Below are 22,642 nucleotides of genomic sequence, written 5' to 3' on the forward strand. Positions count from 1 at the left end.
CTCACAAGTGTCCTATCTTAATAAATTTATTTCTTTTTATCAAAAGATAAAAATAAAAAAATAAACTCGCCAAAAAAAAAAAAAAAAGGAGTTCCCGTAGTGGCTCAGCAGAAACGAATCTGACTAGCATCCATGAGGACTCGGGTTTGATACCTGGCTTGGCTCAATGGGTTAAGGGTCCAGCATTGCTGTGAGCTCCAGTGTAGGTTGCAGAAGGGGCTCAGATCTGATGTTGCTGTGGCATAGGCCGGCAGCTGAAGGTCTGATTAGACCCCTAGCCTAGGAATCTCATATGCCGTGGGTGTGGTCCTAAAAAGCAAAAAAAAAAAAAAAAAAAAAAAAAAAAAGACTTTACTAATGTCTGGCTGTTCAAGGGAATAAAAGCCAAAGACTTCCTGGAGTTCCCGTTGTGGCTCAGTAGGTTAGGATCCTGAGATAGTGTCTGCGAAGATGTGGGTTCCATCCCTGGCCTCGGTCAGTGGGTTAAGCCTCAGTCAGTCACAAGCTGCAGTGTAGGTCGAAGATGTGGCTTAGATATGGTATTGCTATGGCTCTGCCATAGCATTGGCAGCTGCAGCTCCAATGTGACCCCTAGACCAGGAACTTCCATATGCCACAGGTGCGGCCATGAAATTAATTAAAAAATAAATAAATAAATAAAGGCTGAGGTGTGCACAGAAAGGCTACTTCCCTTGTGCCACAAGCCCACTCTCCCCAGGCCCCAGCTCACGCCCGTGCTGCTCAGAGACCTCCATCTGCTTGACGAGTCTGCCTCGGTCATCCTTGAGGTGACTCTTGGCCTCCAGCTCATACTCCAGGTCCTTCAGGGTCTGCTCCAAAAGCTGCCTTTTCGTGAGTGCCTCCTCCTGAGCTCTCTGGTAGTCCCGTAACTCTTCCTCCAGCAGGCGCATCTAGAATGAGGAGGAACTGGGCGGGTTATCTGGGCACATTAGGCACACAGAGGTCTCACTAGACAGTGCACAAGCTGACCTGGAAGACGATCAGAAGACCGCGAGCCAGAGCCATCTCCCTCTGGACTCCAGTTTCTTCTTTTAGAAAAAGAAGCCATTTTCCAGTTATAGATAGCAACCCGCTGGGTTATAAATTCAACATAGTAGATGCTGATCAGTGTTAGATATAACAGAAAAAAAAATCAGAGGAGTACAAGGAAATACTGTTTTGTGAAACTTTTCCTTTTTTGGTCTTTTTTAGGGCCTCACCTGCAGCATATGGAAGTTCCCAGGCTAGGGCTGAATCGGAGCTGTAGTTGCCCGCCTACATCACTGCCACAGCAATGCCAGATCCGAGCCACGTCTGCAACCTACACCACAGCTCATGGCAACACCAGATCCTTAACCCACTGAGTGAAGCCAGGAATTGAACCCGTGTCCTCATGGATACTAGTCAGGTTGGTTACTGCTGAGCCATGGTTACTGCTGAGCCATGATGGGAACTCCTATGAAACTTTTTCTACTAGGTATTCATATATTTGTACAAATGCATGTATTACTGGGTTACAAGGCAAGACGTCCTTCTTACTGTAGGTCATGGCCAAAAACACCAGAATACCCCTGAACTAAGTAAGTGGTTCCTAGAGTGTAATCTATTGCCAGCTTCTATCAGCCTATTCTCAACAAAGGTTTAAAGTTAGGAGAAAATAAAAGGTAAAATAATGACCCCAAAGCAACCTGCAGGCACAAAAGCTATTAATATAACCATGCAAATTAGGTGAAAACCACTGCTTTCCAGAAGAATATCATGTTACAGGCTGTCATAATTTACAGTGTTTTGTTCCTCCACAAGATGGCACTGAACTAATAGCTGTGAAGAAAGTACCACAGAGATCCTGATTCACAAGAGGTTGTCTGTGTTTTCCGAGTCTCTGGAATCTCCTCAAGGGGACTAGCCACCACAACACACAGAAGGTACTCCTTAAATAACTGTGTGGGCTGATTCAGTGAAGCTCAGGGCTGTCTGCTGTGTCCTCTTCCTTCCCTCCTGGAGGTGGGATAGAGTGGAAGGTGAAAGTGGTCTTGGGAGTAGAATACACCAAGGGTTAATTCCCTTCAGGGAGCATATACCATAGTGAGTGGCAAACTCCATTAAAGTACCTGCCTTTGGGGGTGGTTTGCACAGAGAAATTGGGAAAGCCTCAAAGATAGTCTTTTGGGGGACCCAACAGATTAGGCTAGTTTAGGAAGCCCAGTGGGAATATTAAGAAATGCGTTCCTCTCCTGGAGGCTGATAGAAACACCTGACATTTCTTTTCTTTCTTTCTTTCTTTTTTTTTTTTTTGGCCTTTTTAGGGCCACACCCACAGCATATGGAGGTTCCCAGGCTAGGGGTCAAACTGGAGCTGTAGCCGCTTGCCTATGCCACAGCCACATCAGACCTGAGCCACGTCTGTGACCTACACCACAGCTCATGGCAACACCAGACCCTTAACCCACTGAGCAAGGCCAGAGATTGAATCTGTGTCCTCATGGATGCTAGGCAGATTCGTTTCTGCTGAGCCATGATAGGAACTCTGAAACACCAGACATTTCTATGAGCAGAGCCTTGAGGAGGACATCTCCAGATAAAGAGCCTCGTCTGGTCTTTGGTGATGACTGAGTAAAGGTACAAAGTGAAAATCATCCCATGGAAAAAGGAGGATGGGACATTCTTTGGATCCAGGGAGTGCAGCATACTCCAGAGCATTAAAAAAACAAAAACAAACAAAAAAAACTCTCCAAAAAAAGTGTCTTTAAAAAAAAATTCTTTGTGTTTCCACATCCTGATTTGTAATATTGCAATAATTATAAAACTGACCTTATGAGACTCAAATGAGATCACACCCCCCAAAAGAACGTGGGGTTTAGAGTCAGAAAGACTGACAGGTAAATGGACAGCTCAAACTTTCTTCTCAGTATTCTTCCCAACCCACAGCACATTCCTACCTTCCACAGCCCAGATAGCCCCTCCTAACACCTAGCAAGGGCTCTGTCATGCCAAGGGCACTTGATGAGGATATGCCCACGAGAATACCTAGTGTAGTGTCTGGAATCACAAGTAAGCATATACCTTCAGGAGTTCCTGCTGTGGCTCAGTGGTTAACGAATCTGACTAGGAACCATGAGGTTGTGGGTTCGATCCCTGGCCTTGCTCAGTGGGTTAAGGATCTGGCATTGCCGTGAGCTGTGGTGTAGGTCGCAGAGGTAGCTCGGCTGTGGCATAGGCTGGCAGCAACAGCTCCGATTAGACCCCTAGCCTGGGAACCTCCATATGCTACCGGTGAGGTCCTAGAAAAGACAGAAAACAAAAAAAACCTTCTGAACCTACTAGTGCTACCCTTAAGCAGTTAAAAGTGCCCCTTGCTAAGTGGGACTTAGAAAATAAACTGAACAGTGAACTCAAATTCTTAATTCTCTAAAGATTATCTTCATCAGAACTTTTTGAGTTCTACACCAAAGGCAAAGGAGGTAAAATGCCCATTTCTCTTAAACTAAAGAAGGCAGTACCACAGCTCTTAGGGTAGGGAAAATGGACCCCTAGAGTGTTTGTTTTTGCTTTTTTTTTTTTTTTTTTTTTTTTTTGCCATTCTTGTGGCATGCAGAAGTTCTGTGGCCAGGGATCAAACCCATGCCACAGCACTGATCCAAGCCGCTGCAGTGCCAACACTGGAACCTTAAATTGCTGTGCCATCTGGGAACTTTTTTTTTTTTTAAACTGAGAGCATTGTCTCAGCTCAACCAAAATAGGGTGGAGGGTGGTGAACAGAGTTGAACTTAAGTTTCTCAAGAATCCAGAGTGAGCTCAGCTTATTCATTCATGTTTATTTCAAATGCCTCCATGACTACAACACCCTGATTCAGGGTAGTATCTGACTGCACTTTCCTTTTTAGAATGATGAGGTGCCTGTTTCTGACATTCAAATAGAGGAAGTATCTCACAGGGCCATGCCACTGAGAAAAATCTAGGAAGCACCATCTTTGTTGTCATCATAAGGAACCCTGTTATTGGAATTATTGCCCTTTTATAAACAACACTGGTCTCTATCTGGCCTTAACTAATCTCTCTGGATCTCAGTCTCTTTGCCGAAGTAGAGGATCACCAAGGTCCCTTCCAATCCAAAGATTTTAGCAGAGTAGCCATTATACACAAACCAGGGGGAACACTTTACAGAGGTTACCATGACACTGATTTTCTGGAATCAAAACTGCATCCCAGGAGTTCCCGTCGTGGCGCAGTGGTTAACGAATCCGACTACAAACCATGAGGTTGCGGGTTCGGTCCCTGCCCTTGCTCAGTGGGTTAACGATCCGGTGTTGTCTTGAGCTGTGGTGTAGGTTGCAGACTCAGCTCGGATCCTGCGTTGCTGTGGCTCTGGCGTAGGCCAGTGGCTACAGCTCCAATTCGACCCCTAGCCTGGGAATCTCCATATGCCGTGGGAGCGGCCCAAGAAATAGCAAAAAGACAAACAAAAACAAAAAAAAAACAAAAAAAAAACAAAAACAAACAAACAAACAAAACAAAACAAAAAAAACTGCATCCCAGGTCTTTGTTGGTGTTCTGGCCAATTCCTGGATCCTTCTGCCCAGTTGCCACCGAAATGAAAATGATCATTTTTTTCAATGACGAAGATAACCGTGATGTCCATATGCTAATTTCAGTTCTTACTTGGAGTCCTGTATCCTAAGACCCTGAACCGCAAAGGATCTGTTCTCAGGGTCCTTTCACAAGGGTTCTACAAGCCTGTAATAAACATCCATTGTTCTTTCACACAGTTTCAGCGCTGACTCATGGGCGACTTTTCTTTGATCATCAAAGATATTAAAAGTTTGTTTTTAAAGCAAAATTTGTTTTCCTGTGGAATTTTGGTGCTTTGGGCACTACTTACCAAAAAAAAAAAAAAAAAAAAAAAAAGCAAGCTTTACAACAAAACAAACAAACCCCCTACTATTAGTGTCCAGGATATACAGACCCTCTGCCATAGTCTCACGTGTTACCTCATTTAACTATTACATTGTTATTATTCTGTATACTTTTAAAGAGGTAGAAACAGATGTTCAGAGATTTGGAGTAACTGGCTCAAGATCATCCAGCTGCTAAGAGTCACAGCTAGAAATCAGAACACACTGTACTTGCATTTTAGAGCCTTCAACTTTTCGTTAAAATAATCAAAAACATTCCCTTTATTTTTCTCAGTGCTTTAGAAATCAAGACTAAAGGGAGTGAACATTGGGGTTACTTGGCTCTTGCATTCTTAAATACAGTCCAAAGTTACTGTTTTAATCATTTTGATACTCATAAATTCCTGAAGATTTCTTTTTGTCTCCATTATTGTTGTCTTGAAACTCTTAACCACCACTCCTATTCCAACAAAAGCTTGTACAATTTTAAATGAATGGCCAAAAAACACCTGGCTACTATAATCCCAGTTCTAGGATTAAATTAAAACACTAACACATATAAGTTATTTCGACACAGCTAGGCACACCACTGGTGCTCATAAATGCAGCTGGACTTTTTAGGCAGAAAATCTTGGATTAATCATGAAAACGGTCAAGCTAAAGTTGTGTTAATTTCATCTCAGAGGTCCCAGGTCCTTTGTGTCTTAGAATGCCATCTGCCCCCACGTAACCATCCTGAGAACTAAGCACCAACTCTATCCTAAAAATCTACCCTAAGCCTCTCCTGAGGAGTTTCAAGGCAGTCTTGAAGGATATTTTGAACAGAGGGAAACCAGGAATGAGCTGGCCAGGCATTACCTCATCCTGCATTTTCACGGCATTCAGACGGGACTTTTCAGCCTCCAGAGTTTTCTCTTTCAACTGCCTTTGCATTTCTGCAAGCTCCCTGCGATTTTTCTCTTTGTACTCATCCAGCTGGTTCTGGAGCTCCAGTGTTGATGTGCGGGACACCTCGACAATATCAGCCATCTGGAAGAAGTGACACAGGGGGAGCCCACCCTGTGATGCTCTACCTGGGGCCAGGGAGCTAGGTTTGGGTCCCATCTCAACACTACCCCACCCCCTCCAAAGAGTTCACAGCACCTGGTCACGGTCTTCCCTGGGTTAGTCACCTCTAACCTGGAAGCAGGCTGCAGGTGTAGACAAGCACATCCTCTGGATCTGGATCCACAGTCCTAGGCCATATCCTTGCTCTGCCACTGCCTAGCTGTTAGACTGAGGCAGTACCTACCTTCTCTGGGCCCTTGCAGTGTACTCCTTAAAAGCACTGAAGCCAGACTCTATACCTGGCAGGATTGTTGTCAGTATTACAACAATACAGAGACAGAATTCCAGTCAGACAAAATAGCTGGTAAAGTGACTGGCACACAGCAGTTGTCAGCAAAGGGCAGGTACTCAGGACGGCTCCTAGAAGGTGGGGAGCCCATCAGTTCTGGGCCTTTCCCCTTCTGCATGTTTTAGGGCAGAGGTGAGCAGAGGCAGAAATGACGGGGCTTTAAAAAACTGCATTTCATACTCCTGGACATGAAAAATAGGCACAAATGCACAGATTACACAAAGGGCAGAGCTTCTGATTCAGGTAACATCCGTAAAGTCTGCACTGACATGCCAGGCTTCTCTGAGTCATTAGTGAGAGGAGCTGGGTCCAGAATCCAGAGCGGGTAACTGGCATTTTCTAAACCAGATTCCCTGTAACTGGATTATCAACAAGTCCAAAGAGCTGCTTCAGGAGATCTGCAAATCCCTGACACATCTGTGCTGAGACATAGTGCAGGTCTCCTCGGCAGGCCCCTGGGGGTGGCAGGCTGGGTTCCCACACCCTCTCCCTCGCCTCTCCTGCTCCCTCACCTCCTTCTGCAGTTTCTCAATGGTCTTGTCAAGGTGCCATCTCTCATTCTCCATTTCATTCTTCAGTCTTCTTAACTGTTCCTTCTGCTCAGCCTCGTCTTTGAGCTTCTCAGACATCTGCTTCTGCTCCTGGGTAGCCCGACTCAGATTTCTCTGCAGATGGCAGGGAGAGGACAGTGCTGTCACCTACCTACCAGGTCAGCCACAGGAAGAGGTGGCAGAGGGAATTTCACAGCCATACCGCAAAGCAATCAGACCTACTACATCAGTGATCAGGAAAACAATCACAATAAAGCCATCAAAGAGACACCAGCACCTCATTAGCTCTGAAATTCAGGATCAAAATGCAAAAATGACTGAACCAAAAATATATGCAGGAATGAATGGGCAGAGAGAGGATACACTACAGAGATACAGAAAATGGCCAAGGCTGTTGGGGGTGGCCATTCAGGATAGTGTCCAAAAATCTGACAGGGCTCACGCTTGAAACTGAGATGAAGTTCTATGATAAACTAACTTAAACCTATGTGACAATTTACATCCTGTGATGCACAGCCTTGCACTTAATGTTCTAGAATCTTCTCTGCTATACAGATGATTCTTACAGTTAAAATTGCTAAAAAATGAATCTATAAGAAAAAAGAATATTGTCCTAGGGGACAAGAATCCACTTGGCAGAAAGAGTTGTAAGCAACAGAATCCATGGGCTGGACTCATACCTAGAAGAAAAGGAACTTGGCACTCCATGGGCTGATGAACCTGACAGATGGAAGGTATTAAATGGAAGAGACATGAGTCGGGAAAACTGCAAATGAGGGGTTGTTTGGTGAATCGGCACCAAATACGTACTTACAAGATCTACCATCGTGGCACAATGGTCCCCTGGGCTTCTCTGAGGTCCTCATTTCAGAACATCACACAGACTGATGTTCTTTATGTAAAAAACATGCAATGCTTAGAAAAAAAAAAGTTCTTTAATACCTTAGGAAGATTACAGTGGCTTCCTTAAATGGCTGAGTGTTAAGGCCTTTGGTATAAGGATATCACAAAGGAGCACAGCTCAGAATGGGGGAGCATGACCCCAACACAAGCGAGATCATACATAAAAATGTTACTAGGCACTGAGGGCTGAATGTGGGTTAGCACAGGTACTGCTGAGGCCCTATGCAGTCTTGTGCCCCTGCAGAGGCTGTAAAAGGACAATGGTTTATGTTTGCACACTACCAAACAGTTTACACACTGCTGTCACGTGCAGTAACTCAGGCACCTTGAAAACACTCACACATCACTTCAGGCACTACTGGTTTGAAAAGCTCTGGCATAGCTCTGCTGGCCAAGCTCATGACCTGGGGCCAAAAGGCCACCTGTGGAGGGCTGCACTCAGAGAAATGGCCAACACAGCCGGGCTGCTTAAGTTAAATGCTGCAGAGACCCAAGGTCAACAAAGGCAGCTGGAGGAAGGAGGGTGGTAAAAGAAAGGTAGTCAGGAATTCCATGTCGGGCAATTAGCAGGAGTGTCCGATGTCCAGCCGGGCACACACCAGAGAGAAGGTCAGCCCCCAGGACTTGGGTCTGTGGTTGATTTAATAGTGTTGGGGACACAGGGCAGCACACATGGTAAGGTAAGCCAGGTATGGTTCTGCTGTTTGGGAGAAAACTCCCATGAACAAGTATCTCAAAATGTCAATCCTTGAAAAATAACAAATACAGGGGCCACCAATGCCTTCCCGTAGAATCATCAGGGTCCAACTCAACCCCTGTTCTGAGGTCCGCAGCCTCTCTTTTTCTTCTTTCCCAGGGGCTCCAGGCGAGCAGACAAGCCAGCCTCACTCAGCTCTACTAAACCTTCAATTGGGAGTGCATTTCTGTTCGCCATTGGCTCAGAGACGGCTCCCCTACCCCCACCCATGGCTCTGCTCTCCTATGCCACTGGAGACACCCCAGACTGACCCGCTCTGGGCCTGGGGCCCAGCCAATACCCTCACCCCAACCTTAACACACATATACACACAAACACTTGCCTACAAGATTAATTTTGCCAAATTATTTTTAAAATATTTCTTGCATGCTCGCCCCCTATTGCAGGGTTATTAAGACCTGAAAAGGCAAGGAATATATATATTTTTTCTCTTTTTAGGGCTGCACCTGTGATACATGGAAGTTCCAGGCTAGGGGTCCAATTGGAGCTGCAGCTGCCAGCCTATGCCATAGTCACAGCAACGTGGGATCCAAGCCACAGGATCTATGACTCTTCACAGACAGTGCTGGGTTCTTAATTCACTGAGCCACAATAGGAACTCTCATAGATTTTCTATCTGAATACCTATCCACAAAAGTAATCTAAAAATTTCTTCCATCAGACTCAACCAAGCAAAGGTGCTGGACTTTTTAATGTAAAATATAGACTCTAGCCCTCTCTGGCAGAATCACCATTTCTTCTTAGAATGGAGCCCAAGCGTTTGCATTTGCAAGTTACCCAGACAATTCTAATAGACTCTAAACTTTAGAAATGCTGTTAAAACAGTGATCTGCCTCTTTGGTTGTTCAAGAAATATGTTCCGACATGTCTCAGCAGTGGCTAAGAAAATATGTACTAAATTCACAAGAAAAGAAAAGCAGCAAATGTGGCAACTTTGCATTTAGCTCTGTAGTTACAATAGGGACGGAGTAGGCACAGGTGGTTGAGGAGGTCCCAATAGGTCATCATAGATAAAGACAGAAACCTGGGGGATGTTGGGAGACCACCGTAAATTCAAGAAAGCCATCAGAATAAGGCAGCCTTGCTTGACTAGTGGAGGTGTGAGAACTGCCTCAGGTCACTGGGTGGGGGATGGGATGAGGCCTGCATTCAGATTCAGCCCAAGGGCAAGAGTTTGAAGACCACCCTTCAGCTGACTGAATACACACAGTTCTGGATACTAAGGAGGAACCACCACTCCCTGCAAGGAAGAGGCAGGCCTTTCCAACCCCCACTCCCCTTGGATGATAAAACTGGGGCCCACCAGATCCTCAGGCAGAGCTTCCTTGCCTGTCCACTTGCATCTTTTACAAGCATGCTATCCTAATAAATCTGTTTCTTACCTATCACTTTGTCCCTCGCTGACTTCCTTCTGTGGGCAGGCATAAAGAACCTCAATCTTAGTGAGTCCAGACACAGGGTGAATAACTTGAATTTAAAACCGTGGGTTTAAGTCCCAATCTGGCTTTAGATTGGGTTTGAGTCCCAGCACGTGGTGGGCTCAAGTCCCAATCTAGGTTTTGGCTGGGTTCGAGTTCTGACACATGGGTTCAAGTCCCAATCTGTGTTCTGGCTGGGTTCAGGCCATTAGTGCTGTCAGTTTCAGTGACTAGCAGTATAAGCCCATTGATTAATACTGGGACAAAAGTTTAAGGAACATTTATCAGGTTGGAGAATCCAAAAAATAAGGTTGATGGTTGTCTAATGAGTGCCCTTGAGCTTGGGAACCATTACCTCAATGGATGCAGAGCCTCTTCCTCTACGGCTGAGCAAGGCCCCGACTGGTCTGTATTAACAACAACCAAGTGGCAGGTGAGCCTACAGGCTTTAAGGAAGGCGAGAGGCTTGGTAAGAAGGCTGTGATAAGTCCTGGGGCTTTCCTCTCCCATGGTCTCAATTCACTCAAGTCCACTAGGGTGGGAGGCGCAGGCACAGCATCGGTATTGTTATCCCTCTCTGAAGGCAAGAACTACTGCTTCCCCATCTGCAGAAGCCATTTCTCAAGGCAATCAGAGACAACTCAGCCGTGAATGCAGTTCAAGTGAATGTACACGGCAGTACGATCCTCAACCAGTGGCAGGGCTGAAGCAAATCAAGAATGGCACCTCTTTTAGGAACCCCTGCCACTCTGACTGAACCATAATAAATCAGATCTGGGATCAAACGCTCTTCAGCCAGCATGTGAAGAAATATATTTATCATACATGGAGATGCAATGGATCACTCAAGGCACAAAGATTTTGCGATGTAAAATGCTTATGTGGGGGAAAAAAAGGTCACCTTCTCTTCTTCCTCTAAGGGTTAAGCTCCCTTTCGGTTGCCAGCTTTGGGAAAGGCACGCAGAGTTGAGAAACTAGGGGAACAACTACCTAGTTCCCCATTTGAGAGAAAGCAAAGTATTTTCGAGTGATGGTACACTTTTTATAGCACTACTTTGGGGGTCAGATAATTCAGATAATGACGGTGAGATTGTGAGGCTCTTCAAAAATTCTTGCCGGATTATGTTGCCAGTGGTTCACATGGGCACACGCTGCACAAAGCATTCTCACCATCTCAGCACGGCTGGGAAAACAGGCCTGAGCAAAAGTAACACGTCAAGGATCATTTCCAAGGCAAGGATGGAGATCCGGAGGTGGGGGCGGGTGGGGATTACATTAAGATCTTTGTACCTTGAGGCCGTCATCTGTTCTCTCTGCTGAATTAGCTATGAGCTGCAGATTCACAGCTGGTGAACTACTTCCTTCTCTGTGAAACTTTCTCGTTTTGACCAAAGAATGATAAAGACAGAGCCTGTAATAGCTGCTCCCAGTGCTTGGTGTGGACATGACACAAAGGTGCATGCAGATGTTTGTCCCTGTAGAGGACACGTGTTTGTCCTCTCTCTCTGTCCCCAACAAACTCAGATTTAAAACCTGTGCTTTGAGTGCTGGGTTGTAGCCATCACAAGCCTTAAACAGCAGCACAGTGAAGCTGCCATCCACACAAAATTAACCAAACAAGGAGGCAGGGAGGAAGGAAGGAAATGGTGAGAGACAGAAGAAGAAACCCAAAGAAAAGACACCAAAATAAGGAAAAAAACAGGGCTTTACAGCATGCAAAAACAAGGTCTCTTAATGATCATTATACAACTACAGATGTGTTAATTGATCGAGTAATTAAAAAAAAAAAAAGGCCTCTGTCCAAAGCCAGAGACAAGGTGGAGATCAGTGATCTGGATGTGAGGGCTCTTGAGTCAAGGCTGACCTGAGTGAACCCTAGTCAAGCAGGTTCCCCTCCTCCAGCTCCAGGAGCTGAAGTTGTTTATGCAAGGCGAGCTGCATTTAGACATTTACAAATCTGAATCCCGAGTCAGCTCCTGACACTTTTCACTTGCTCCTCCCCCACCCACCCTCACAAGCATGTCCTAAGGGAAAACTTTAACAGCCTCCTCTTAGACAATTGTTCAAAAACACTGGCTTTCACTGCCTCAGAAACTAGCCTGAGGGATGCTGGTTCTTTAAAACCCAAGAGCAGGCAGAAGGAAGGACATACCTGGATCACCCTGAGGTCACTGTGCAAAGTCAATTTACAACCTTTTTTTTTTTGTTAAAGAATGCATTTCAAACAATCTTTCCAGCCTTCAAATAGGAAAATCTAATTTTCTAAGACTCTACTGATTTTGAATAGAGATAGCGATCTAGTTTCAAGGAAATGACTTCCTCCTGCTCCTGGGAATAGCCATCTTGAAGGACTGCACTGAGGAGTCTATTTGCCCAGAGGAGAAAGGAAATTGGCTTCTGCCACAGAGCCGTCTCCACACTGCCCTGGGGACCAGTTCTGGCGGCCAGCGCACACCATTCAAATTTTATCTTTGGAGAGCTGTCAGGATCTTTCATGTCTAGAGCAGGATTTCTCACCCTTGGCACTACTGACATGCAGGTGATGCACGGCGATGGGGGCGCCCTGTGCTGGGCAGGGTGTGAAGCAGAATCCCTGGCCTCAGTTCACTAGAAGCCGGTAGCCTCTCCCTGGCTGTGACAACCAAAAGTGTCTCCAGACACTGCCAAATGTCCCTCAGTTAAGAACCATCGGTCTAGATGGATGGTCTGAAGGCCAGGATGGTTGTTATCATGTGAGGAGCAACGTGGAAGGAGAGCGCCCATGGCAGTCTGAGCCTCCCTCAGACTTGCTCCTCAGCTTCCTCTATGGGGGATCGGGACAACAGCCCCCAGTGTTTACCTGGGCATCTTCCAGCTCACTCTCCAGGGTCCTTCTGGCTGATGTGGCTTCTTTTTCTTCCTTTCTTGCACGCACAAGGGCCTCCTCTAATTGCCGATTTTCTCCCTACAAGGAAACACCAGGTCAGTGTTCACACAGACATGTGCTGTGCCTACAAAGTGGATTCTGTGCCATGAAAGCCCCCAGGGGACATGCCCAGACATGGCCAGCAGTGACTGAGGTCACAACATGCCTGTCATGGGCCCAGAGTGGCACACAACAGCCGTGCAGATGTGCGTGCCTGTCTGCAGTTCCACACTGAGCCGGAGGTGAACACCCAAATCAGTCATCTGGGATAATTTTTGGAACATACAGATGTGTAGTCTCTGTGCTGGAGCTTCAGAAACAACAGGTATTGAACAGACTCAAGCATACAGTTTTAGAAAAAGCTTCCAAGTGATTCTGATGGATGACCACTTGGGGGATCGCTGTTAGAACACACCTTCCTTTATGTTTCTTTTGTCCCCTTTTACCATCAGAGGCTATTTCTCATGGCCATCAATACCCATCTCTTGCTAATAGCCTCCTTTTTCTAGAGATCTGGAAAACCAGATAATGAGTTTGTTAAAACTTGAGAGATTTCAAAAACCATCAACCAACTGTTAAAAAAAAAGAATAAACAGTCAAGAGTGAGAATGGGCCTGATGGCAGTGTGAAGACAGTCTTTTTGGGTGTTTCGAGGCCTCTGCAGTGTCAAAAGGTTGAGCATGCGTGGTGTTTGGACTCCTGTGGCTGGGCTTCCCACCTCAACTCCATCAGCCCTGTTGTTCCCAGGCCTTTCTAGAAGCCCATCTCCCAGTAGTACCACCCACAGAGGAACACAAGAAATGGCTTGTAGAGAGGAGATGTTCATGATTACCTTGACCTTTCCTACTCAATTACGATTAAAAATCCTCCCCACTTCTCAAGCCACTCACACAAGAAAGGAGGAACCACTGTTGCCGAGCCCAGACTCAGAGCCCAGACAGCCTCACCTCGAATTTCTTGAGCATTTCCTTTGCTTTAGCCTCATCGCCTTGCAGGTCAGCTACCTGCCTCTGAAGCCGAGCTACGGTGCACTCCAGCTCTTCAATGCTTGCCCGAAGCTTCTCGTTCTCCTCCTGCAGAGCCTTCACATGCATCTCGGCCCCCACCTGGGTTTGCTCAGCGGTACTGCTCCGACTGGCCAGGACCTCAACGTTCTGTTAAAGACATGGAACAGGGGAACACAGGAACCAGGGTCAGGGCGCATCCCCCAGCTTTGAGGAAGGCTGACAGTTATTAAAACCCACTACGTGCTGGGCACTGTGCTAGGCCAAGCAGTGGCACAGCACAGCCTGCAGGCCCACCTGCTGCTGTCTGCTATTAATCATACAGAGTTCCCATTGTGGTAATGAACCTGACTAGTATCCATGAGGATGCAGGTTTGATCCCTGGTCTCACTCAATGGGTTAAGGATCCCGTGTTGCTGTGAGCTGCAGCATAGGTCACAGACGCACTTGGACCCCGCATTGCTATGGCTGTGGCATAGGCCAGAAGCTGCAGCTCTAATTCGACCCCTGGCCTGGGAACTTAAACATGGCACAGGTATGGCCCTGAAAAAAAAAAAAAGAAAGAAAAAGAAAAAGAAAACCAAAAAACCCGAAGTGTCACTGGAACACCACCATATCCATTTGTGGTCACACTTTCTGTGGTCATGTTCATGCTACAACAGCAGGGTCAAGACCTCTGGCCAAGACCTAAACATTTACTATCTGCCTCTTTACAGAAAAAGTTTGCCGAGCTTTGCCTGTCAAACCCTTGATGTGAAATTTCAACCTTTTAATAACTTTAGGAGGTGGGTATTATTCTTATCGCCATTTTAAAGACAAAGAAACTGAGACTTGGGTAGACTGAGGGACTTGTCCAAGGTCATCTAGGAGGAAATGTATTCAAGCAGACAAAATCTAGAATCTATTCATAGAACCACTGCCTCCCCCCCCACCCCCCCGCACTTTTTTGGATGCACCCAAGGGATAAGCAAATTCCCAGGCCAGGGATTGACTCCGAGCTGCAGCAATGCCAGATCTTTAACCCACTGTGCCACAGTGGGAATTCCACCACTGCCTGTTGATGAGTTTACTTACCTGACCCTCATCACTTGCAGCGCCCCTTAGTAGAAGCTCTTGATGAGGGGAATTTCTCTCTATATATACATATACATACATAGATACATACATACATATATATATATATATATATGAATGAATGTCCAATACAAAATAGGAATTAAAGTTTGCTTAAATTATGATACAGTTCATAGTGCAAACTCTAGGCACTGTCATCTGAAAATGAGCATGTGTTACATACAACCCATAATGGAAAGGAATGGCAACAATTATAGGATGATTACTGTTAATTCCAGGTATCACATGGGCTTTTTATTTTTTTGGCTCAGCAGCTTAAAGTGACAGTGAGGAGTTCCTATCATGGCACAATGGAAACAAATCCAACTAGGAACAATGAGATTGCAGGTTCAATCCCTGGCCTCGCTCAGTGGGTTAAGGGTCTGGCGTTGCCATGAGCTGTGGTGTAGGTTGCAGACATGGCTCAGATCTGGCGTTGCTGTGACTCTGGGGTAGGCCAGCAGCTACAGCTCCAATTAGACTTCCAGCCTGCGAACCTCCATATGCCGCGGGTGTGGATCTAAAAGCAAAAAAATTAATAAATAAATAAAGTGACGGTGAGTGGTGCTGTCCAGAATTTCACCTCTCTCAGCACATCTCCTGTCTTCCATTTTTCCACCACTACAAAGATGCCAATACCAGTAAACCCAATGTCCCCCAAACAATGCTGCAGACACCTTCAAGGAAAGAAGGCCGAGGGAAGGCAAGATCTGGCTTTGAAGGCTATGTCTCAGCCCACTTGGGAGAGCTGGCTGCAAGAATTGCTCACTTACACAGCTTTTGAGAAAGATCTTTAAATCATGTAACAATACAATAAGTTGTATTATCCTGAACTTCGCCAATTAGAGAGTTTCAGAAACCAGAGCATCTTGTCACAAACCCAATGTTTAGTTCTATACATCTAGGAAAGCTCAGCAGAGTCAAGCTACTGAGTCAGAACAAGGTTATTAGCTGGCATTGCTAGGAGGGCACTAAGGTGGTACCCAACAGCTGGGGTTTCTTAGGACTACCTGGATATATCATCTCCCATCAAAACCAGCAAGATGAATGAGGAGGAGAAATAAAGTGTGGTTAAAAGCCCGAGGAGGGATCTAAAGAATGCAGTAACTGGTCAGACCAGGGAAAAGAAAGAGCAAAGTCCAGATTGTCCATTCCTTCCCTAACTTTCCCATTAAGAGATAAAACTACAAAGCTACGGTTATCGAGACAGTGTGGTTCTCGCATAAGGGCACCCATATAGTTCAATAGCATAGAACTGGGAGTATAAAAATAAACCCAACACTTAGAGTCAACTGATTTTTAACAAGGGAGCCAAGACAATTCAAGTGAAAAGAAGAGTCTTCAACAAACAATGCAGAACTGGATAGCCACAGGCCAAAAAATGAAATTAGATCACATCATACACAAAAATTAACTCAAAATGGATCACAGACCTAAATGTAAGATATAAAACTATAAAACTCTTCTAAAAGAAAACATAGGAGTAAATGGTGTGAGCTTGAGTCATGCAAGTCTTCTTAGATACAACACCAAGAGCACAAGTGACAAAAGATTAAAAAAAAAAAAAATTGTTGTAATGATACCAGTAAGATGAAAAGACAACCACAGAATGAGAGAAAATATTTACAAATCATGTATCTGATAAAGGACCTGTATCTAGAACATATAAGCAATTCTTCAATTCAATAACGAAACAATAGCTCAATTTTTTAAATGGCCAAAGGATCTGAATAGACAGCTTTTAAAGAAGATATACAGAAGTCCAAGAAGCACATGAGAAGATGCTCAGCATCATTAGCTACTAGGGAAATGCAAATCAAAACCATAATCAGCCACTTCATACATACTAGGATGGCTATGATCAAAAAGACAGATAATAGCTAGTGTTAGGGAGCGTAGAAAGACATTGGAACCCTCATACATTGTTAATGAGAATGCAGAATGGTGCAGCTACTTTGGAAACAGTCAAAGTTGCTAAAAATGTTATGTATTTACTTATTTACTTATTAATTTGTCTTTTTAGGGCTGTACCTGCAGCATATGGAGGTTCCCAGGCTAGGGGTCAAATCAGAGCTGCAGCTGTAACCACCAGCCTACACCACAGCCACAGCAACACCAGATCTGAGCCACGTCTGTGACCTACACCACAGCTCATGGCAACACCAGATCCTTAATCCACTGAGCAAGGCCAGGGATCAAACCTGTGTCCTCATGGTTACTAGTCAGATTCATTTCCACTGGGCCACAACGAGAATTCCTCCTCGAAATTTTAAACAGAGTTATCCTAAGACCCAGCAATTCCACTCCTAGGTGTATATATACCTAAGAGAAATGAAAACACATGACCACACAAAAACTTGCCCCCAATCTCCACAGCCACATTACTCATGGTAGCCAAAAAGCAGAAATAGCCCAAATGCTCATCAACTGGTGACAGAGTAAACAAAATATGGTCTATCCATACCATGGAATATTATTTGACCCTTAAAAGGAGTACATGCTACAACGTGGATGAAGCTTGAAAACTTTACACTGAGTGAAAGAAACCATTCATAAAAGGCCACATATTGACACTTATATAAAATGTCCAGAATAGGCAAATATATAGAGATGGTAAGTAGATTCGTGGTTGCCTAGGGCTGAGGGGATGGGAAGATTGAGAAATGACACCTAAAGGGTACAGGATTTCTTTCAAGGGTGATGAAAATGTTCTAAAATTAACTAACTGCAGGGACAGTTGCAGAACTCTGAACAAACTAAAAACCTGTGGTTTGTAAAATAGCTGAACTCTCATGTTATCTACCTCGATACGGCTGTTTTTTTTTTTTTTTAAACAGGGGGAAAGCACCAAGGAAACCCGGAGGCTGAGTGGGACGGAGGGGATGGACGAAGTGAGGTCTGCCGAGGCCCCATGGAGAGGTAGAGACTCAAGATATCTGCCTAAATCTTCTGGGAAAGCAAAGAACATTTCCATGTGCAGTCAGTGATCTTTCCTTCACTCAGAAGTCTCAGGAAGAAGAACAAGTAACCTGAAAACCAGATCTGGTTTAAGCTGGATTGGGGCCCACCTGGCACCCTAACATGCTAGATAAAGAGAGTGCTGTGCTTCTCTCTTTAGAACTTGGTGTTTTCTCTCAAAGTGGTGGGGCACAGTCTGAGTCCATCATCTTGGAAGGATGGACCAGCAGATTATCTATCACTCAGCTTCCAGGGCTCCATCAGCTCCAACCTCAGCTCTCGGTTTCAGACTGAGTGTGACCCCAGGGGAGCCTCTACGCACTAAGATACATTGTCTTGTTTTGACCATCTGTAAAATCATCAACTGTTTTGCTTTATGTCTTCACAGTGTGGTAAACCACATTATGTTTACAAATAAATTTAGTTTAGGCCTCCATTGGCAAACTTTTCTTTCCAGAGCCCCCTGCCCTGTGCCTGCCGCCCCCTGCAAAACACTCACAGTTCACTGTTTCATATAAAGCCCATAGGGCAAACGTGCTTTTCCAGAAACCTTACCTAACTCACCTGCCACAGGGCTAGAATCTGAAAGAATAAAAATCATATCTCTTTGTTCAAGGCAAGTCCTATATGCAAGTTTCTCCTAAGTGAAGAAAATTGGTTTAGTGCAACTCAAAAGCTCTTCCAACTCTGACCTTTGATCTATGCATCATCTTTCCCAAATGCTTAAGTTTGTATTTATTTCCTGACTGTGGCAAAGGCAGCAGAACCACCAGCACCGGAGCCAGTAAAGATGTACTCAGACAGGAGATCACTAGGGACAAACACTGCCAACCTCATTTAAGTTGCTGGTACTTCACTTCTGTAATTCTTTCATCTTAGTCTCCTGTGTCACAAAAAGACTGGGGAGGGTGCTTCATTATAAAGAAAACCAAAAAGCACACGAAAGTTTCTAACAATTTATTTAGCCACATCATACCTCCCATGTAGTATCTATCTGTAAAAAAAGACCACATGGACTTACCTTTTATTATTATTTTTTCTTTTTTGTCTTTTTAGGGCCACAACCACGGCATATGGAAGTTCCCAGGCTAGGGCTTGAAGCGGAGCTGCAGCTGCTGGCCTGCACCACAGCCACAACAACGCCAGATCCCTAACCCACTGAGCAAGGCCAGGGATCGAACCTGTATTCTCCTTATAACTTTTTTTTGGGGGGGGTCTTTTTGTCTTTTCTAGGGCCACACCCGCAGCATGTGGAGGTTCAGGCTAGGGGTCTAATCGGAGCTGTAGCCACCAGCCTATGCCAGAGCCACAGCGACTCGGGATCCGAGCCACATCTGCAACCCACATCACAGCTCACGGCAATGCTGGATCCTTAACGCACTGAGCAAGGCCAGTGGACTGAACCCGCAACCTCATGGTTCCTAGTTGGATTCGTTAAGCACTGAGCCACAACGGGAACTCCATCGAACCTGTATCCTCATGGTAACTAGTTGGGTTCATTACCACTGAGCCACAATGGGAATGCCTGGACTTGCTTTTTAATATCAGCTATTACCCATTCCTACAAGCAGTCAGAAAGAGTTAACAAAAGTCACTCCAAATTCCACTCCAGAAGGCTGAAAACTTACACACTAGGTCATTACCACAATGGCAAAAGTAGCGGATGTGCTATGTTCTCTTGTTTTGTAAGACTGGACCATCCCTTAAAATCACCCTGAAATGATTCCTTGACCCATCAGGCAGCCAAGGTCAAAAGAATGGAGAACACAATGTGGGGGTGGTGTAAGTTTCTCTCGTCCGCTGTGGCAGGGCTAACATGAGCTTCCAGAGCGCTACACGGTCGTATGGATTAGGATGACAATGTACCTTCCCTCTGACCAGCAACGCCTCTTCTAGCACTTATCCTACATGTGTTAAAAGTGATATGTAAACAATATATTATTAACTGCAGCCCTATAATGGCAAAAGGTTGAAAACTAAATGCCAATTCATCAGGCCCTTGCTGTTTAAGTTAAATCAGTTCAATGATATCCCCTGCCTCTGAGGGCAGGAAAAAGCAACCAGATTAAGTGAGGAAAATGGTGTGCTTCTGTTTGTATGAAATGAAAGTAAGAGGGGATAAATCTGTATTTACTTGGCTACACAAATTGGCTGAGAGGAAGGGAAGTGGGGCTATGGAAAGAAGCAGAGAGACGTATTCCATTGCAAAACCCTCTTATAAGTTTTAAATTGTGAACTATGGACATTCAAGGAATACTTAAAATGCTTGAACAAATACACATTTTCTTTGAAAAGATTGACTACCAATAGCCATAGGCACTTGGAGGACAATCATCTCCCCAGCCCAGTTCTCCCCTCTTCCAGCCTCCAGAAACTCTTCCCCAACACATTCATGAAAGCTCCTGGGCCATGAAAGATAGTGGAGCGGGAGCAGGGGAGCAGCTGTACAAACAGAGCAGAGGGCCAACTCTCCCACGCTGGTTTACATAGTTAAGAAATTCCTTTTCACCACATATAGCTGGGAGAATGGAAAAGACCCAGATGGCTCAGGACTTTCATTTACACGAGTGATTCTCCAAAATTTCCACCCAAGCAACCCTAAGGCAGACAAGTCCAAGGCAGGGTGATGAGAGACTTGCAGAGAACTGCTCCCAAAGCTTGGGTTTCTCCATCAAAGAGGCATGTGCAGGTGTTCCCTTGTGGCTCAGCTGGTTAAGGATCCAATGCTGTCACTGCTACAGCTCGGGTCACAGCTGTGGTGCAGATTTGAACCCTAGCCTGAGAACTTCCACATGCTGTGGGTGTAGCCAAACAAACAAACAAACAAACAAACAAAAAAGAGCACATACACTTTGTGATCTACACTACAACCTTCCTTCTACTCCACATCTCTTATTATATCAAGATACCATGTCCTTAGTGTTCCAGGAAGATGGGCTACCCTGTGGCTTTAGCAACCACACTCTTCCCCACCCACCCGGAATACGTACACCCATCTCAGCATGACTGACACAGACATAAACCATCTTAAGAATGGAATTCAGATTTAATTTAAAAAATGCGCCCCTTCAAACTATTGCATTTGGAATGCATAAGCAATGAGATCTGGCTGTAGAGCACTGGGAACTATATCTAGTCACTTGTGATGGAGCATGACGGAGGACAATGTGAGAAAAAGAATGCATACATGTAGATGTGACTGGGCCACGTTGCTGTATAGTAGAAAATTGACAGAACACTGAAAACCAGCTACAATGGAAAAAATAAAAATCATTTAGAAAAAATTAAAAAATAATATAAAATAAATGTGCATCTAAAAGTACAGAGAAAGAGGCAAAGCGTTCTGCAGTCAGGTCAACCAGATGAGACTCAAATCCAGGCTGTGCCTCTTTCTGTGGCCTTTCAGTGGGCTGGGTCTCACAGAGCCTTAATTTACCTATTTGTAAAGGACAGAAGTTACCTACCTACACCATCTTAAATGTTCAGTTTAAACAAGGTGATGCCTCTACAGCTTCCATTGCTGTTATGACCAAGGCCACGAAACATACATGTATTTCCCAAAAGGTCAGGACTTTGCCCAGCTTACCTACTGTGGTTATAAATCCTCAAACCTGGCTTCAGACTATACTCTGCACATTTTTACCACCCCAATATCAAGCCTAGCTTTTGCAAAAGAGAAAACTGAGATCTTTTAACAGTCTTTCCAGAGGAAAACTGTACCACTAAAAATCACAAGACTCCTTCTCATTAATTATAGGGGCAAGTCAGGTTTCTTGGTTGACTAATTCATTAAAAATTTAGTCCCATTTCCCAATCGCAAATGGTTTGGCAAACTGAGGGCAACTAAGAAAATTCTTCCAAAACAGACAAACAGCATGTTTCGACCTGTTGAACTGCTAAGTTTCCACTACTAAAATAGTTGACTTTTAACCATATGCTCCAATTACTGATTTAAAAGCAGGTTGGGAAATGCTCAACATCACTTACTATTACAGAAATGCAAATCAAAACTGCAGTGAGGCACCACCACACACCAGTCAGAATGGCTGTCGTTAATACATGTCTACAAATAAGAAATGCTGGAGAGGGCATGGAGAAAAGGTTACCCTCCTACACTGTTGGCAGGAATGTAAATTGGTGAAAACAGTGTGGGGGTACCTCAGAAAACTAAATATAGAATTACCACATGATCCGGCAATCCCACTCCTGGGCTTATATCTGGACAAAACTTGGCTATGTCACAACAGCCAAGATATGGAAACTACCTAAGAGATGAATGGATTAAGATGTGGTCAATATACACAATGGAATACTACTCAGCCATAAAATGAACAAAATAATGCCATTTGTAGCAACATGGATGGAACTAGAGAGTCTCATACTAAGTGTGAAGTCAGAAAGAGAAAGACAAATACCTTATCACTTACAGGTGGAATCTAAGATATGGCACAGAACAGAAAGAGACTCACAAATGTGGAGAACAGACTTGTAGTTGCCCAGGGGGAGGGAGTGGGATGGACTGGGAGTTTGGGGTTAGTAGATGCCAACTATTACATTTAGAATGGATAAGCAATGGGGTCCTGCTTTATAGCACAGGGAACTATAACCAATCACTTGTGATAGAACATGATGAAAGAGAAAAAATGTGTGTGTGTGTATATATATATATATATATATATATATATAAAATAAAAGCAGGTCACTTTGCTGTACAGCAGAAATTAACAGAACATTGTAAATCAACT

At 44.7% G+C, this 22,642-nt stretch overlaps 1 protein-coding gene across 11 annotated transcripts in view; it reads right to left on the bottom strand.

Annotated features, from left to right (window-relative positions):
- CGNL1 (cingulin like 1) overlaps positions 1–22,642 on the bottom strand; it is a 204,447-nt gene that overhangs the window by 19,802 nt on the left and 162,003 nt on the right. For 8 of the 11 annotated variants that reach the window (XM_084969071.1, XM_021094667.2, XM_021094676.2 and 5 more), the window contains exons 9-13: positions 13,770–13,976; positions 12,757–12,861; positions 6,801–6,953; positions 5,751–5,921; positions 750–911 (exon numbers count right to left, since the gene is read on the bottom strand). In XM_084969071.1, the coding sequence (XP_084825197.1) occupies positions 750–911; positions 5,751–5,921; positions 6,801–6,953; positions 12,757–12,861; positions 13,770–13,976 (798 nt within the window). The remainder of the gene's footprint in view (positions 1–749; positions 912–5,750; positions 5,922–6,800; positions 6,954–12,756; positions 12,862–13,769; positions 13,977–22,642) is intronic. The other 3 variants (XM_084969092.1, XM_021094685.2, XM_084969095.1) reach the window with 1 other exon arrangement.

This window comes from Sus scrofa, chromosome 1, assembly GCF_054392235.1.
Source record: "Sus scrofa isolate SSC_HxYL_T2T_F1_AM1 chromosome 1, Sscrofa_HxYL_maternal_Yorkshire_Landrace_v2.0, whole genome shotgun sequence".
In the NCBI taxonomy this organism is placed as follows: Eukaryota; Metazoa; Chordata; class Mammalia; order Artiodactyla; family Suidae; genus Sus; species Sus scrofa.